General features: G+C 38.4%; 1 protein-coding gene across 8 annotated transcripts in view; it reads right to left on the bottom strand.

The window, feature by feature from the left end:
• Positions 1-19746, bottom strand: part of PFKFB1 (6-phosphofructo-2-kinase/fructose-2,6-biphosphatase 1) — a 46167-nt gene that overhangs the window by 10716 nt on the left and 15705 nt on the right. For 5 of the 8 annotated variants that reach the window (XM_037735250.1, XM_037735247.1, XM_037735252.1 and 2 more), the window contains 6 exons: positions 7393-7518; positions 4699-4792; positions 3815-3881; positions 2836-2914; positions 2322-2374; positions 165-286 (listed from right to left, as the gene is read on the bottom strand). In XM_037735250.1, the coding sequence (XP_037591178.1) occupies positions 165-286; positions 2322-2374; positions 2836-2914; positions 3815-3881; positions 4699-4792; positions 7393-7518 (541 nt within the window). Of the gene's footprint in view, positions 1-164; positions 287-2321; positions 2375-2835; positions 2915-3814; positions 3882-4698; positions 4793-7392; positions 7519-18323; positions 18400-19746 lie in introns of those variants that run through there. The other 3 variants (XM_037735249.1, XM_037735251.1, XM_037735253.1) reach the window with 2 other exon arrangements.

Below are 19746 nucleotides of genomic sequence, written 5' to 3'. Positions count from 1 at the left end.
AGAGCTGAAAGGATCCTTGAAGAAAGGGATCATCAAGTTCAGTTTCCTGATGTTAAAGACAGAGAAGCTGAGGCCCAGAAAGGGAGGATACTTCCCCCAGATCCTAAAGGGTATCAAAACTGGGCTAAAGATCTAGACTTTGACTTTGGGGTGCTGGCTCTTACCTGTCCAGTTCCTCATCCAAGGGTTGGTAGTTGACCTCATAGCACTCAATTCTCTTTAGAAAGTCTTCCAGAACCTTTTCCCGGTCACAGTCTACATAATCAGGGCTGCCAAGTTTCACTTGCTGGGAGCAGGGAGAATAGAGGTATCAAGGGAGACACTGGGAGACAGAGTCTCTGATGGTTTTCTTTGGAAGGTCCCTTAGAGACCATTGAGTACAAGATCCCTCATTATAAAGATGAGGAAATTAAGACCTGGAGAACGCATCTTGCCCAAGTTTACAAAAATCAACCAACTGAAAAGAAGCTGGATTGTGACTCCTCATTCCTAATCTCTGTGTGGTCAAACAAGGCCTGTTACATTATACTTAGTGCCAGAGCACACAATGCTTATAAAAGAAGAACATTTATAAGAGGACCAGAAATTGTGATGTGAGAAATGGCTGAAGAAGAGGAACTAGAGCTCTCGGCCAGGGGTCATTATGGCTTACATGTATCAAGTGTTTACCAGAAGATTATGACATACTGTCTTCGGATTTCTGAAGACTGGCCTCTCCTAATCCACCAATACCCACCGTCTCCTTCCACAGTCTTCATCTCAGGTACTGGCACTATTATCCACCCAGTCATCTGATCCTAAATGGAACCCGGGAGTCATCCTAGATATCTTTCTGTCATCCCTCACCTCTTAGTAGGTACCAAATCCTCACTACTCTATCATTTCCTCTAAATATCCATTCTCTCTTGTTTGTGCTCACTATAGCTTTGCGCCCAATTACTTTGTCTATATTCTTTTCACTTCTAATGTATTCACCATATTGGCAGCCAGAAGGATATTTCTAATATGAACATCTGGCCAAAGTATTCTCCTGCTTAAAACTCTTCCACATTTCATCATACCTTTTAGAAAAAAGTGTGAATTATTTTAGTGGGTGGCCCATGGCTTGTCATGATTGGGCCCCATATTATTTCTTCATCCTTATCTCCCATGGCTCCCCTATTCCTCCACACATTTGGTTTTAGCCAATTTAAGTTACTTATAGTTCTCTGGAGATGCCATACTTAGTATATGCTTATATCCTTATTTTCCATTCTTCACCCACCAAATTCCTATGTGTTCTTCAAGGTGCCATTCATTTTAATTTTGCCTCCATTAGGAAGGCTTCCCTGATTTCTGTCCCCATGCAAAGTCTGGCCCTCAGCACTGTCTTCTCAAAGCTTCCTCTGTTCCCTTATATCACATCAGTTCAGGGTTCTGTATATATACTTGTCAGTCTTCCTCACTAGACTGTATGCTCAAGGGAAGGACTCTCCATATCTATGTCTCTAGTGCCAAGCCCAGGTATATATTCAATTTCTGTTGAATCAGTAGATAGATAGATAGATGGAGGGATGAAGAGGGAAGAGAGAAACTAGACCTGCTGTATGTCCCAAAAGGTTAAAAAATGACTGATTAATAAAAACTATAGGGAGGCAGATTCCAGCTTGACTGGACAGCATTTGTTGAAAGCAATGGGCCCCATATCATTGCAGGTATAAAAAAATCCAGATACACATTTAGGTAAGATTTCAAGCATCTGATGGAGAGTAGCAGAAAATTGCCTTTAAGGTCTCTTCTGTTCTTGAGCCAGTAATTTGATGAAGGGAACAACAAAATGTGGTAAATGACCTAGTTCTAGACCACATACCCAAAATCTAAGAGCAGGGATAGCTCTGGTATGAATTTTGGGGCAGAATACAAAATGTAGGCTTTTGAGGCAGGCAGCCAAGCCTGAGGTCCAGTCCCACTTCTGTCCCTTTCTGTCTGTATGAATTTTTGAGAATTCATTTTTCCTTTTGGACCTTTCTAACCTCAGTTTCCTCTCTCTAACATGGAAATAACCTCTAACATGCAGGTTTGTTGTAAAAAATTAATGACACTCAAGCTTGGTACCTGGAGCATACAAAGGACACTATATATGTTGGCTTCATTAAAATTAATAGAGTCATTGTAAGCCAGGATGTTTAGGGAATGCTTCCTATGCAAACTAGGAGGAGAAGATCAGGGAGGAATCTTTTTTTTAATCCCATAGAGGTGCCTTAGGCATAATATCATCTCTGCCTTAGGCATGATCTAAGCCTAAGGCAGAGCAAAGTGGAATGGTAACTGGTGCTTCTTACCCTGATGTTTTCTGCAATTACGCCAGGGTCATTACAAATGGACTCAATGAAAAGAGATTTCCAGAAGGAAATTATGTTTGGTAGGAGCTGAACATAGCTTTACTCCTTTTCAGTAGCTCTAAGTCATCTCCAGGGGCATCTCTGACAATATAATGCTCTCATACAGTGGTGTTTTGAGGCTTCTGAGTTTCATGAGGCATATTGGCTCTAAATGGAATGGCCCCAGATTGTTTTATATCTTTACTGGGTTTAGGTCTTATATAAGCTTTTCGTAGTGACCCTCTCCACTCTTTCCCCATAGCCAGCCTGTCAGCAGTCATCTTCCATTGCCTAATGTGGCATCCCTCTTTTCTCGTTCTATTGGCTGCTTCTGGCTATATCCTGGAAAGTTAGAAAACCAAATTAAAATGCTGAGCTTATGGTAGCTGATTTGGCTGCTCTGAGTCTCCTACTTTGCCTTTCTTAGGGGTTTGTGCTGGAGAAACAGGCTCTAGATAAGAGTTGGAGTGTTACCATACCTTGTAACCATGTTCTTTTGCAAACTGCAGGATCAGTGACCTTCGTTCTCTGGTAGTGTTGGTGGCATCAAAAACCTAGAGGCAGGTAATGAGACTGGCTTACTCTGAATCTAGTGCTAGTAGAGTATCTACTCTTTGCCCATCCCTGTGCTAAGTGGAGGGCTTCCATATGGAGGTAGAACCTGAACAAAGTCTTGAAGGATAGGAAGGAGTCAGAATTGGCTTATGACAATTTCACAAGCACACATTGGGCCCTTACTGTCTGTCCAGAAATGTATGCTACCTTGTGAGTGTAATAAGGCAAGAGGAAATTGTGGGTTTTTATTAGGGTCATTTTATAGGTGAGGTAACTGAGGACTAGAAGAACTTGCCTTGACCAAAGTTACTGTGAGGTGCTGACAGAGCAGAGCTAGAACTGCTTCTCTCAATTCCTAGCTGAAGCTTCTTCCTTCCGTATCACTTTAGAAGTCCACAACAACAGTAAGCAATTCCCTATCCTCAGCACCTGAGATTGGACCATTTGCATATTTGAGAATCTCCTCCCCTTTTAGAATTTGCAAATCCTAACCCAAAGGTCTATGATTTTAAATTGAGTAGATATTTAGGTAAATCTCTAGAACTCAAAACTGTTTGTACTGCAGTCTTAAACTCTTAATGTAGTCCTGCTGACTTATTGGGGGCGGACTGGTAGTACACAGTGGTTAACAGTGGGGATTCTGAGGCTACACAACATGGATTCCATTTCTGGCCCCGCCAGGTATATGTTGTACCATTTGGGGAAATTATTTAATGCCTCTGTGAGCCATTCTTCTGGGCTCTGAAATGGGGCATAATGACAATACCTATCTCAAGGGGGGAGCATGAAATTAAATTATTAATATATACAAAGTACTCAGAACAACAGTAAATGTTCAGGACATATTAGCTAATCCCCTTCCTAGCAGATACCCAAGGGAAAAGTAAAAATTTCTTTACCGCAACATGACCTTCCTCATGGCTGAGATAGTTGTGAACATCCTTCAGGGCTGCCAGGGCGCACTGCCTGAAACAGACCAGGAAAGAAAAAGAGACAACCCTTATCCCCCAGGATGGATATCTCTCTCTTTGTCTGCAGTATCTTCTGTACCATTACTCATGTCTTCAACTAATATCTACACAGAGTGCCCTATTCTTTAGGCACCATACTAAGCACAGAGGGGTCAAAGAGTTGAAAGTGGCTCTGTGTGCACAGCTTACACAGCTTAGGGGCAGGTATAAAGTGGCACAATCCGGAAAAGCTGAGCAATGACAGAAGCCATATTAAGGGCTTCAATCCTTGAGCTAATGGAATTCAAGCTGAACTGTTTTATGAACCCAGGTAGAGCATGTGGTCTGTGAAGTAAAAGGCATTCCTGGCATAGGTAACACAAAGACATGACAGTGGCAATGTATTTATGCTTTTAGCAAAAATGTCCTTAATGATTACTCACTGCTGGGTTCTATAATGAGGGCATGAGGCCTAGGCTCTGTTCTGTAAGTATTCAGAGTCTTGTAGGGTAGAGAGGCCTTGAGTTTGAACTGATAAGACTGGAGAAACTAGAGTGGGCCAAGCTATTGAGATTCTTCTCTCAAATGCTAAGCTGAGAAGTTTCTACTCTCTCTTGTCAGAAGTAGAAGACCATTAAAGGTTCTTGATATGTGGATGGTTGTGACCAGAAACAGGCTTTGGGCAGGATAATGGAAGGGCTGTTCCAACTACTATTTGAGAGTCTAGAGGGCCTCCCTTTCTGGTCCAGATTTTTCTGCCCTACTCCCCCAATATTTGAATAAGGGCCTTTCACCACGAGATAGCACAGGTTCCTAAAATATTGAGTACTTACTTCCTGATTTGCAGGGCCTCCATGTTGTCTGGAAGAAAGAATTCATAGTTCTTGTAGCTCACTGCCTCTCGTCGATACTGGCCTAAATTAAACACTGAAAGCAGGGGGTGCCAGTGAAGAGGTTGGGAAGATCCCAGTGGCCAAAAAATGTCCTTGCTGGGAGGGACCTCAGAGGTAGAAGAAGGTATAATTTGTAGCTATAAAATGTGCTTTAAAAACTACAATTATGGCTACCAGTTTATTTATTCCTCACAACAGCCCTGCAAAGTAGAGATCACTATTACCATTTTATAAATGAGGAAACTGTGAAAGTTATTTCCTATACGTGGAGATCTGAGATTCAAACCCAGGTCTATTTGGCCCCATAGCCGATGGTCTTTCCATTATTCTACTTTATCATAAATGCCAATCCTTAAAATGCCCTATTCCAGTGAAAAGATAAAGAAACAGAGATCTAGAAAGTAAAATTAATCACCAAGGGTCAAACACTGAGTGAGCTGGTGACAGATATAGACTGGATCTCCTGATTTCTAGTCTAAAGTTATTTTATTTTTCTATATTATGAGGGAGATTCTAAATCTAAATCTCTAGGCCATACTTTCCCACTTACAATGATGAAAAACTAGAGAGGAGGGAAGGAAAGAAGGAGAAAGAGGATAAGCAGGCAAATAATATTTCATTCATTCATTTAACAAATACTTTTTCTTTTTTTTTTTTTGAGACAGAGTTTCACTCTTGTTACCCAGGCTGGAGTGCAATGGCCCGATCTCGGCTCACCGCAACCTCTGCCTCCTGGGTTCAGGCAATTCTCCTGCCCTAGCCTCCTGAGTCGCTGGGATTACAGGCACGCGCCACCATGCCCAGCCAATTTTTTGTATTTTTAGTAGAGACGGGGTTTCACCATGTTGACCAGGATGGTCTCGATCTCTTGACCTCGTGATCCACCCGCCTCGGCCTCCCAAAGTGCTGGGATTACAGGCTTGAGCCACCGCGCCCGGCCAACAAATACTTTTTCATTCCTACTCTGTGAAGCAGGATATGAGCTCTGGGTCTCATAGATTAGCCTGATCTTCATTAGGGGGACCTCAAGGAACTCACAGTCCAACAGGTAAGACAGCGAGTAAACCAGTAAACAGAGAGCTCCCACAGAGTTCATTAAATGCTCTGACAAAGACAATATGAAGCCACATAAGAGAGTGAGAGGGAAGGAAAAACTAATTGTACTTGGAATGATCTGAGAAGATTTCACCATCTGAATCAGGCTTTTTAGGATAGGTGCCTTTTACAGGCAGGTATGTGCAGTGGGAATTGGGAACCAAGGCATTCCAGGGAGAAGAACAGCTTGAGCAGGAGTATGGCATTGGCAGAGGCAGAGCATGTTTGGAAGATGGTGAGTCATTCACTATAGCTGAGGCCTGAGACGCTGGAAGGAGCCAATTGTAGAGGACCTTGAAAAACAGGCTAAGGAGCTTGGATTTAAACCTGCAGGCTAAGGGGACCTTTGGAGGCCACAGGCATGTTCAGCTTTGTGCTTTGAAATGTGACTCTGGAGGTCTTTGAGAGAACCGAGTGTAGTGAAGAAGAAAGAAAGCAGGGGAATCAGGAAAGAAACTCATCTGCCAGTGTCCCATGTGTCTCTACACTCAGCAGATTTTCCTTAGAGCTTGCAGTCCTCCATGAGAGCTGTTCCTTCTCTCCTTCCCTTCTGCCAATGTCACATTCCTCCCACAAGACTCAGCTCCAACATGTCCTATGTAGGAAGCTTTCCTTGCTTTCCAGCCAGCAAATCCCTATGTGATTTCATGCAACACCCTGTTCCTGCTCTATAATTCCTAGATAATGTGAGGTATTCCTATACATCCCAGCTAGACTCAGAACTCCTCAAGGACAGGGTGTGAGTCTCATCCATTTTTGTATCCTCATTGCCTAGCAGGGGTTTGGACAAATGAAAAACCATTGGGAAACTCTTCACCAGTGAATTAGATAAAGAGAACATAGATGAATGGAAAGAAAAAAAGGGAAAAAGAATCAAAAATTGGGGAAAGGAAGGTAGATGGGGAGAGATAGAGGGAAGCGGGGCAGAGAGACAGGATGTTGAGATTAACAAGAAAAAGAAGGAGAGAAAAAGAATGGAGAAAAGGTGACTATAGGGCTAATGTGGGATTCTTTTCTCTTCCAATCAGTAGAACCGTGCATTAGACTTGGCACAGTGAATATCAGGCTTAGAATCAAATAGACCTGGGTTGATATCCTGGTTCTCCCACTTACTGGCCATATGCCTTTAGACAAGGCACTTCCCCTCTTGGGTCTTAATTTCCTCAACTATGAAATGGTGAAGAAGTGGTAATGCTAATAAAAGTTGTAATATTGGTATGGCAATAATAGTAATGGCAATAAAAATAGTATGTTAGTCACAGGATTGTTTTGAGGTCATGGAACTTCTTGAGAGAAGACATTTAATCTGAATACTAGTTTTCCTATGGCTAGCACCTAGCATGGTGTTGGGCACAAAGTATGTGCTCCAGAAGTCATAAAATGTATAAGAATGTAGTCATAGTGACAGCAGTAATCCTGATGCTGGTAATAATAATGATGGGGCATTTCTGGTATTGAGGACTTTGGTCTTCTACCTAAGTAAGGTTTTCAGTCAGTGGCTTTTATAGGGTTGTTGAACAAAGGCTTTCAGAGACCTACCTTTAGTTGGTGTTCCTATCCAGTTGAGATATCGTGTGAGCTTCGTGGAGATATAGGTCTTGCCTCGAGCTGGTAAACCCACCATGATCACCATCGTGGGGGAATTGGTAAACTGCGGTATGGATGCTGAAAGACAAACAGACCTCGAAAGCTTATCCTCAGATTCATATGCTCTTCCGGTATTAGGTCAGAAATGTAGAGTTGTAAAGAACATTTCTCCCACCATTACAGTATGAGAAAAAGCTGGGAAAGTAAAAATTAAGAACTTTTCTTGGACTTATCAGAAAACTGAGGCTGCAGTACCCCAAATCTGTAGAAACAAGCATCTTCAAGGGAGCTGCAGGACCAGGCATTTCTTTACCAGGTGTAGATACCACTGAACAACATACAAACTCATAAGAAGATTCGGCTAAAAATTATTAATGAATTGCTAAAGGCTGGTTATGGGCTCGTGAGAATGTGAAGCCTGTATGGGCTGCATAAGCAGTTCTGCATCCCTTTGCAGAGTTTTCCTCCAGGAACTCCCCCAGGTGCTGACAAGAAAGACTGAGGAGAATCCTGAGAAAGATATCCTGTAGTTCTGGCTTGGAGAGAACAGTACAATAGCCGTTGCTGAAATTCTGCACAGACTATTTTTCCTACATTCTCTATGGAGCAAAAGCCTTACTATTCAGGAAAAAGAAACAAAAACTATAGTTTGAAAGTACTGGGAGAAACTCACTGCAGCTGGCAGAGAAGAATGGCCAACATCACTGAAACTCTGCCCATACCAATCTACCTTATCTTCCCTAAGGGAAAAAAGTCTTAGTCTTCAGAAAAAAGAGCAACAGAAACTGAGGGCACTGGTGAAAACTCACTACATCTGGGGGAGAAAATTGAAAAAAATATGTTCTAACCCGGGAGGGGCAGGAAAATGTGCTAAGCCCACCTAGGTTAGAACATAGGAGGAAGGGCAGGAACACTTGTGAAGGTTATACCTCCAACACTCAGGGTAAGCCTGCCTCAGACTGAGACTCAATCAGAATAGCAGAGAACGTCCCTGGTCCCCATTCCCCCACTACCAGGCTAAAAAGCATCGGTAAAAATAACAGTGGAATACATTTATAAGAGATATACTATCTCCAGGGTGCAGCACAATAAGAATCAAGGCAAGGAATAAAAACAACATCTAAAGAGAAAAACAATCATTAGGACCAGAATCAGTTATGACACAGATATTGGGAATATCAGACAAGGAATTTGTTTATTGATTTGGATTATTTTACTTTCTTTTTTTACATTATAGATTCAGTGGGTATATGTGTATGTTTGTTACATGTGTAGTTACATGTTACATGTTTGTTACGTGTTATATGTGTAGGTATTGTGTCATGGTGGGGTTTGGGCTTCTAGTGAACCCATCACCCAAATAGTGATTATAGGACCTAATACTTAGTTTTTCAACTCTTGCTCCCTCCCTCTGTTCTCTCTTTTGGAGTCTCTTTTGTCTATTGTTTTCATCTTTATCAGCTAGGAAACTTAAAATAGCTATTATCAGTATGTGAAAGGCTCTATTGAAAAAGTTTATCGCAAGATCAGATAGGTAATTTTGGCAGGGGTGTGAAAAGTATAAGAAAAAGTCATATATAAATGGGAGAGAAAAAAACACAGTAACAGATCTGAAGACTGTCTTTGATGTGCTCATCAGTAGACTCTGCACAGCTGAGGAATCAGTGAACTTGGAGATAGGTCACACAAAACATCCAAGAACTATGGAACAATATTAAACGGTATAACATATGTATTTAGAACACAAGAAGGGGACGAAAGAATAAGGCAGAAGAAATATTTGAAGACATAATGGCCAAAATTTTCCAATTTAATGACTGACACCAAACCACAGATTCAAGAAGCTCAGAGAACACCAGCCAGGGTAAATACCAAAACCAAACCAAAAACCACACCCAGACATATCAAATTCAAATTGCAGAAAATCAAGACGAAAATAAAATCTTGAAGACAGCCAGGAAGAAGGTGGTAGGTGGGGAACATCTTACCTACACAGGAACAAAGAGAAGAATTATACGAGACTTCTTGTCAGAAACCACATAAGCAAAAAGACAGTGGAATGAAACCTTTAAAGTGTTCAAAGAAGAAAATGCCAACCCCGAATTCCAACTCCTGCAAAAATATCCTTCAAAAATTAAGACAAAATACTTTTTCAGACAAACAAAAACTGAGGAAACTCAACATGAGTAGACTGCCTTACAAAAAACATTAAAGGAAATTCTTCAGACAGAGGGATATGATACAGGTCTGAAAACTGGGTGTACATAATTAAAGGAAGAGTGTTGCAAAAGGAATAAATGAAGAAAAATATAACTTTACTTATCATATTCTTAATTGTTCTAAAATATAACTGATTATTTAAAGCAATAATAGTAGCAATGCATTATATGTTTATAGCATTTGTAAAAAAAAATAATGGAATACAACAATGACACAAAGAATGGAAGGAAGGAATTTGGGATAGCCTTGTACCACACATGAAGCAGTAGTGTTATTTGAAGGTAAAACAAATTATATAAAAATGTACATTGCAAACTTTATGAAGACCACTAAAAAGTTTATTTAAAAGCTATCTAAATAATAAATACATGAGACAAAATGGGATCATACAAAATGATCAAATAAAATAACAAAAGGCAGAAAAAAGAGGGGAAAAGGAAACAAAAGCCAAATACAATAAATGGAAACCATCAAGAGCACATATAAAGAAAAGAAAACAGAAAGATGGTAGATTTTATTCTAACTATATTGACAATCACTTTAAATGTGAATTGACTAAACATTCCAATTACAGACCAAGGTGGTTAGATTAGATTTAAAACTAGGATCCAACTACATGCTGTTTACAAAACATATATAGTTGGATTCAATTCTCAGACCTTTTATCTCTCACTAACTCAAATATAAAACTCTGATAGAATGCATGGACATCTATATGAAAATGGAAAGGTAAATCTGGTATCAGAGAAGACACCAGAGTTTGAAGTACCAACTAAACAACTGCAAATTCAACATTACTTTTCTCCTGTTCTGTATTATGAGCCTGAATTCAACATGGTGTGTAATCCAAAATGAGCACTGTTTAGCAGACAGAGATGCAGAAATCTTGGAGTTTTGGCTCAAGGAGTGTAAAGAGAACTCAAATTCAGAGAGAGTCGGGGAAATCCCTTGGGTTTTTATTTACTACTTCTTTGGTCCTACAGTGGACGTAGTAAAAGCAAATGTGGCTCAGAAGCAATAGTGGCCCAGGATGACACCTTTATTCTAGTTTTTCCTCTGTCTCTCTCTTTACTTCTCTTTCTCTTTCTCGTTCTTGCTCTCTCCTCCTGCTACTTGTTTCTGGAAATGCTACAACCATGACAGTGGCTAGTTTTTGAAGAGGATACAGAAAATGAGAGCCCAGAGAACTGAAAAGTACTGAAAAGATAAAGGAGGGGGAAGAGTTTTGAAAAAGCAACAGTGTATAATTGATTTGAACCCCTGGGCTTACCTCTGACTTGTGACTACTTTGATCTTCATGTGCATACCAAAGATTTGGAAACTCAACTAGAAAGCAGACCTCCCTCAAAGTCTCAGACTGACCACTAGATGGTACACATGCAGGACAGACCTAAATAGTGCTACAAAAGGCTTGAAAACTGAATTGATGTTGGAACCAAAACACACAAAAGGCTAAAACAAAAATATAGACCTTCTCCATAGGATATAAACAAGGATATAAACAGAATCTCAAAACAATACTCACAATGTCCAGGATACAAACTACAATCAATCAGTATGCAAATAACCATAAAAATGTCAATTCATATGGAAAAAGACAACAGACATGAATGATGAGAAAAGACATTAAATTATCTTAAATTAGCTATTATAAAAAAGCTTGAATAAACAATAACAAGCAATCTTGGAACAAATATTTAAAACAGAAGCACTCAGTGAAGAAACAAAATATAAGTAAGAATCAAATGGATATTTTGAACTAAAAATATAATAGATGAAATAAAAACTCAGGAACGAAAGATAGAAATTTCATAGGTATTACAATGACAAGAGTATATAATAGCAATTCTAAACACATAAATTTGACAACACAGATGAAACAAATTCCTCAAAAAGCACAAACTGCCAAAACGTATCCAAAATGTAACAAATAATCTAAATCCTTCTATAAATATTACTGAAATTGAATTTGTAATTAAAGATCTTCCCCCAAAATACTCAGGTCTAGATGGTTTCACTAGCAAATTTTACCATACATTTAAAGAAGAAATAGCATCAATTCTATACAATCTCTCCATGAAACTAGAAGACAGGAAATTACATATCACCTTATTTTGTGAGGCCAGCATTACCCTGACATAAAAACCAGAAAAATAAATGATACAAAAAAAGAAAAGCACAAATCAATATCCCTCATGAACATAAACATAAGAATCCTATAAAATACAAGTGAAATTTGGCCATATATAAAATAAGTAATTCATATACCACAAGAAAGCATGGTTTATCTCAGGAACACAAGTCTGGTTCAACGTATGAAAATGAATCAAAGCAATCCATTCTAAAGATGTAAAACTCCATGGTATGGTTTGAATGCATCCTCCAAAGTTCATGTGTTGGAACTTAACCTCCAATGCAACAGCATTAAGAGGTAGGACCTTTAAGAGGTGATTAGGTCATGAGGGCTGTACCTTCATGAATAGAGGCTTCTGCCCTCATGAATGAATTAATGGCATTATTGATGGAATGGTTTAGTTAACTCAGAAAACAGTTCCTGATAAAAGGATAAGTTTCGCCCCATCACTCGTGTGCACAGGCACACACCTAAGTACACTCTCTTGCCCTTTTACCTTCTACCATGGGATGATGAAGCCAGAAGGCCCTCAAGAGATGTGGCCACATGATCTTGGACTTCCCAGCCTCCAGAACTGTAAGAAATAAATCTCTGTTCTTTATAAATTAGCCAGTCTATGGTATTCTGTTTTAGCAGCACAAAATAGATTAAGATGCCCCAAATTATACTAGCAGATGAAAAAAAAAACTTTTCACAAAATACAATATCCATTAAAAATGAAACTCTTAGCAAACTAGGAATAGAAGGGAGCTTCCTTAACCAGATAAAGAATATTCACAAAAAATTTACAGCTAATATCGTACTTTATGTTGATAGACTATATGCTTTCCATCTAATATCAAGAACAAGGCAAGGATGTCCACTCTCACCACTCTTATTCAACAAAGTACTGAAACTTCTAGTCAATACTTTAAGGCAAGAAAGGAAATATAAGGCATACAAATTGTAAAGGAAGAAATAAATCTGGCCCTGTTCATCCACAATAGGATTGTCTGTGTAGAAAATCCCAGTAAATCTATATTTTATTTATTTTTTAAAATTTTACTTTTAAGTTCTGGGGTACATGTGCAGATCTTGCAGTATTTTTTATTTTTTGAGACATAGTCTTGCTCTGTCACCCAGGCTGGAGTGCAGTGCTATGATCATGGTTCACTGCAACCTCTGCTTCCCAAGTTCAAGTGCTTTTCATGACTCAGCCTCCAGAGTAGCTGGGATTATAGGCATGTGCCACTATACTTGGCTAATTTTTGTATTTTTAGTAGAGAAGGGGTTTCATCATATTGGCCTTGTGAGTAAGTTGGAAGTGGATCCCTACCCACTCACCCCCACCCAGTAGAGCCTTGAGATGACTGAGGCTCCAGCCAATACCTTGATTGTAGCCTTGTTAGAAATCCTGAGCCAGAGGACCCAGATGAGCTGTGCACTGACCTCTGAACCACAGAAACACAGAAAATAGATGTTTGCCCTTTTAAGTCACTACATTTTGGGGGTAATTTATTACACAGTAGTTAACAAAATAATACAGTGGATTACAAAAAACATATTTTTGGATTTAACTTAAAAATATATACATATAAACACACATAAATGTTTTCATTGAGTGGCATAAAATGGATTTATTGAGTGGCAAAGTAGAAAAAATGTTTCTTCTGTGGGCCATTGTCAAAGGATTGACACATTTCTAGCTTAAAACTTGGGCTTTAAGAGATAGCACATATAGAAGATAGTAAACAAAACTCTTTGGGCTCAAAGTGGGAAGTTGGATCTGAGAGACTGCCTAGGGTATGGACCCAACAAAGGTGACATAATCAGTGGGTGAAGAAGAAGCACATAACTGAGACTGTCTCAGCCTTGGCTTTGTGGAGGGAAACAACAGTAAATAGTTCCTGAGATTTCCTAGACCAATCCTGCATTCATGTGGGTTTGGGGCTGGGGTGTACATTACCTGTGTAGAAGGAAAAAAAAAACAACAAAACAAGCCAACACATACACACACACACACACACACACACACACACACACACACACACACACACAACATGTATGAATAAGAATCCACAGAAACAAACCAAAAAATCAGAATTGCAAAAACTATAATTGGAATTATCTGGTTTATACTGTAAAACAAGCATTGGTTGTATGTTTAAAGAAATGAAGGAGGTATCAAAAATATGTCAACGAAATGTGAGACTATCAAAGAAAGACCACATGAATTTTTTAAAGAATCAAATATAGCTTCTAGAAATTAGAAATGAGAGCATTAAAATTAAAAGCTCAATGTATGAGGGTTAAACAGTAAATTAAACAGAGGTGATGAGATATTTAGTGAACTGGAAAATAAATCTGAAGAAATTATATAGAAAGTACCATAGGAATAAGAAGATATGGAAATATAAAATAGAGATTAAAACATATGGCTAGAATGGTAAAGTCTACCATGGGTTTGATTAGATTTCCAGAAAGAAAAGAGCTGATGAAAGATACAAGTCCTCAAGTTAGGGAAGCAAGCCAGACTTAAAAAAAAAAAAAAATTAAAACCAGCAACATTTAGAAAAATCATAATAAAATTTCAGAAGACTAAAGCTGAATGATCTTAAAAGCAATCAAAGGTAAAAGACAATTTACCTAACAAGAGTAACAATTAGATTCGCAGTTGACTTCTCAACAGCAATAATGAAAACCAGAGATAGTAAAATAATATTACTAAAGTTCTGTGAGAAAATAACTTTTATCTCAGAACTGTATACTCAGAAATAACTCTCTTCAAGAATGAGGATCCCATAAACACATTTTTATGCAAACAACTCTTAAGATAATTTATTTCCCTCAATAAGGGTTCTATGGAATGTACCTCAGACAAAAGAAAAATAGTACCAGAAGAAAGGGCTAAGAGACAAGAAGAAAGGGGTGAGCAAGTAAAATGGTAAACATGTGGGTCAAACTAAGCCAACACTGACTTGAGAAACAACAATAAAAACGTCTATTTTGTGGGTTTATAAAACAACTAAGTAAGGGACTTCTAGTTTCAGTTCCAAGAGCTTGGGAGTTCTTGCTCTCATCTTTATAATATGGAAAATCTGGTCACACTGAAAATCAATAACTTTTCTGGGACCCATTAGAGAACTTAGGCCATAGAGAAAACTATTACCTTGAAATGTGAAGAATCAGGCACTTTCAGAGAGAAAGAAAGCATCTGAAATTTGCTTATCTACTGCAGAAAGCACTGGATGCCCGAAGCTAGTTAATACTGGAATACTACAAACAAATTTACACTTGTAAATTTAACTATTTAGAATATATGGATCAATTCCTTGAAAACCACAGCCTCTCACAAGTCAGTCAAAAATAAAATAGATACTCAAATAGTCCTATAAACATTAAAGTAATTTAGTTCAACATAAAATCTCCAGAAATAGGAATCTCCAGACCTAAATGGGTTTACTTCAAAAGTCTGTAACACTTTTAAAGAAGAATTAATGCAAATTTTAAACAATATTTTCAAGGAAATAAGAAGAGGAGGGATTTTTTCCATTGAATTTTATGAGGCCAGAATTACCCTGATAGCAAAACCATACAAATGGAGTACCAAAACCCCCAAAACTCTATAGTTCACTCTCTCATAAACTTAGATGCAAAAATCCTCAGCAAAATATTGGTAGACAGAATCCAACATTACATGAAAATAATTACAGTCAGTCCTCTGTATCTGTGGGTTCCAGATCTGCAGATTCAACCATCTGCAGATAGAAAATACTTAAAAAAAAAACCCAATAAAAATAACAAGAATAAAACACTACAAAGAAAAAGCAATACAGTATAACAACCATTTACGTAGCATTTACATTGTATTAGGTATCATAAATAATCTACAGATGATTTAAAGTATATGAGAGGATATGTGTAGATTATATGCAAATACTAGGCCATTTTATATAAGGGACTTGAGCATTCATGGATTTTGCTATCTGCAGAGGTTCATAGAACCAATCCTCCACAGATACTGAGAGATGACTGTAAATGCAATGATTAAGTGGGATTTAGTACAGGTATGCAAGACTAGAACAACATTCAAAAAATCAATTAATGTATTCTACCACATCAACAAACTAAAGAAGAAAAATCAATAGACACTGATAAAGCACTTCATAAAACCCATTAATGATAAAAATGTTTGGCAAGTTAGGAATAGAGATGAATTACCTAACCTTGATAGGAACTCCTTTCTTTAAATAATTTTAAAGAGTTTATTTGAGCATTCAGCAATTCATGAATTGAGCAGCACAATACACGAGCAGTTCAGGGCTCCACTGAGGGGGATCAAGGGAAAACTTTTATGAAGTGTTCTCGGAAGAAAGCTAAACATTTGACTGCTTACAGTAGAAAGTCCATAGTTAGAGGTTAATTGGTGGTTTCTGAATGGTTACGCTTAAGTTTTTTATGTTTTTATTTTTTATTTTAAGTTCAGGGGTACATGTGCAAGTTTCTTACTGAGGTAAATTAATGTCACAAGAGTTTGTTGTACAGATTATTTTGTCACCCAGGTGTACCTAATACCTATTAACTATCACCCATTAGTTATTCTTCCTGATCCTCTCCGTTCTCCCACCCTCTACCCTCAGGTAGGTCACAGTGTGTGTTGTTCCCCTTTGTGTCCATGTGTTCTCATCATTTAGCTCCCACTTATAAGGGGGAACATGCAGTATTTGGTTTTCTGTTCCTGTTTTAGGTTGCTAAAATAATGGCTTCCAGCTTCATCCATGTATGTCCCTGCAAAGGCCACAATCTCATTCTTTTTTATGGCTGCATAGTATTCCATGGTATACACATACCACATTTTCTTTATCCAGTCTATCACTGATGGACGTTTAAGTTGATTCCATGTCTTTGGTATTGCAAATTGTGCTGCAATGAACATATGTGTGCATGTGTTTTATAATAGAATGATTTATATTCCTTTGGGTATATACCAGGTAATGGATTGTTGGGTTGAATGGCAGTTTTGTATTTAGCTCTTTGATGAATCACTACACTGCTTTCTACATGGTTGACCTAATTTACATTCCCACCAGCAGTGTATAAACATTCACTTCCCTCTGCAATCTTGCCAGCATCTGTTATTTTTTGACTTTTTTATGATAGTCATTCTGACTGGTGTGAGACGGTATCTCATTGTGGCTTTGATTTGCATTTCCCTAATGATCAGTAATGTTGAGCTTTTTTTCATATGCTTGTTGGCTGTATGTACGTCTTCTTTTGAAAAGTATCTGTTCATTTCCTTTGTCCACTTTTCAATAGGCTTTTTGCTTTTTTCTTGTAAATTTGTTTAAGTTCAACTTGATAAGAAACTTCTACAAAGCAAACAAAAACTATCACCAACATTATAATTAAAAGTGAAAGACTAAATGCTTTCCCCATAACATCAGGACTAATGTAAGGATTTCTACCTTCTCCACTCTTTTGACATAGTACTGGAAGTTCTAACAACTGCAATAAGGCAATAAAAGGAAATAAAAGGTGTACAGTTTGGAAAATAGTTTTTAAAAATTCCCTATCTGCAAATGTCATGATTGCCTACATAGAAATATCCCCCTAGACTATAGAAATTCCTAGAACTAATAAGTGAGTTAATCAAGGCTTCAAGATACAAGATCATCACACAAAAGCAATCTTGAGATTTTCATTTCTGGCATGACATGAAGAGCTCTGAAGATCCATTCTCTAATGAAACAAGCTTAGCTGGCAAAAATTACAACAAAACAACCTTTTAAAATCTATAGAAATTGTCTTAATGGAATACAGCACATGAAGATATTTTTATTCATGAAAATCTACTGAAATTTGGTAAGAATATAGTCTTTGACATGTGTGTCATGCTACTGTCCCCAACCTTCCTACTGTCCTCTCACTACTGGCTCCAAGCTTAGCTTGACAGAAGCTCCACTTAAGGTGTATATAGCCAGGATGAAGCTCCCTTTTTTCTTGGAGAGAATGTCCCATCAATGCTTTGGCATCTTACTGGAAGGAGCAGAGAGCTAGCATTTAGCATTCCCTTCAACTCAGAATTGCAGAGGCTAAATTCCTGGCAAATGTGGTTATGAGGCTGGAGGATCCCTCTCTCCTCCCAGCCTTAACTCATAGAATGGAGGCTATATCCCAAGTGTAATAGGCTAAGAATCCTGGGGGCCTGATCACCCTCATTCCATCTTGCTCATAGGGTAGGCTCCACACCAGGACAGGCAAACTAAGACCAGAAGCTGCTGCCTTGCTCAGCACCCAGAACACTGCTAAGAGAGTATGCCCATGGAAAGAAGAAATTCATAAGATGAGAGAGCTCTGAAATTCTCCCCCCAAAACTAACTTTATTTTTAACATAGTATAAAGAAGCTCAAGCCTAAGAATGTTCTCAAAAACTACAAGTTCACTTAACTAAGAGCAACGTATGCCAGCTAGTTCATCAGAGACAACAAGAGACAGAGACAGGTAAGACGAGCCCGCCCTTCTGGGGTATGAAGAAACCTTAAAGACTTACCTCACAAACTACTCCTGCTAGAGTTTAATTAGAAAAGGCTGCTGAGCAATGCATGCTTCAGGACACTGCCAACAAAACAGACAAATCAAAAACAAAATAGAGCCATCAGCTAGTAATTAGTGGAGCCTAGAGTGTATGTAATACTCACCATGTGGGCTGACAACTTAATAGAGAGACTGGGAAAAAGTCAAAGAAAGCCTAAAGGTTGACTTAAAGAAAACCTGCAAGCCAAAAGCTATGCACTTCTAGAAGCAACAATTGAAAGGTTCACACTGCAGGGAAAGAGACTTCAAAAATAGTCTAGCCAAGACACAAAGCAAAGAGTTATACAAAAATAATGGAATTATACTAGAAGGTAATTCAAACCCACAGGAACAAATGAAAATAATATAACAAATATATACATGTCCTTTTCTCAGCTTCTTTAAAACATAAAATTATGTAAAATAATAACTATAATGATGTATTGTTTAGTTTTTAGCATATACAAATATTATATATATATATATAATAATAGCACAAAAAGGAAGATGGAAGACAGCTATATCGGAGTAAAATTTTTACATCTCATTGGAATTAAATTAGTATAAATTAAAAGCACACTGATAGTTAAGACGTATGTGAAAAGCTCTAGAACAACCACGAAGAAAATACCTGAAAAATATGTAATAAAAAATGATCAAATGAATTAAAATCTTAAACCAGAATCATTCATTTAATGCAAAAGAAAGCAGTAAAGGAGGAATAGAGGGAAAAAGACATGAGTTATATGAAAAAACAAAACTGCATATTTAAACCAACTATATCAATAATGATTTTAAATCAGAATGAATTTATCACACCAGTCAAAAGGCAGAGAATATCTAACTGTAAACAAGATCCAACTGCATGCTGCCTACAGAAGATACATTTTAGATTGAAAGATACAAGGCCAGGCCTGGTGGCTCAAGCCTGTAACCTGAGCACTTTAGGAAACCAAGGTGGGAGGATCCTTGAGCCCAGAAGTTTGAGACTAGCCTAGGCAACATAGTGACACTCCATCTCTATTCTAAAAAAGAAAAAAGAAAAAAGGAGAAAGAAGCAAATAGATTAAAAGTAAAAGAATAGCCAAGCGTGGTGGCTCATGCCTGTAATCCCAGCACTTTGGGAGGCTGAGGCAGGTGGATCACGAGGTCAGGAGTTCAAGACCAACCTGGCCAACATGGTGAAACCTCGTCTCTATTAAAAATACAAAAATTAGCTGGGCATGGTGGCGTGCATCTGTAATCCCAGCTATTCAGTAGGCTGAGGCAGAAGAATCGCTTGAACCCAGGAGGCAGAGTTGCAGTTGGGCCAAGATCGTGCTGCTGCACTCCATTCCTTGGTGACAAAGCGAGACTCCATCTCAAAAAAGAACAGGCCACAGCCAGGCCTGTGGCAAGTC

This window comes from Cebus imitator, unplaced genomic scaffold, assembly GCF_001604975.1.
Source record: "Cebus imitator isolate Cc_AM_T3 unplaced genomic scaffold, Cebus_imitator-1.0 Scaffold759, whole genome shotgun sequence".
In the NCBI taxonomy this organism is placed as follows: Eukaryota; Metazoa; Chordata; class Mammalia; order Primates; family Cebidae; genus Cebus; species Cebus imitator.
Note: the sequence above shows the minus strand (reverse complement) of the source record. Positions and strands in the feature narration are given on the sequence as shown.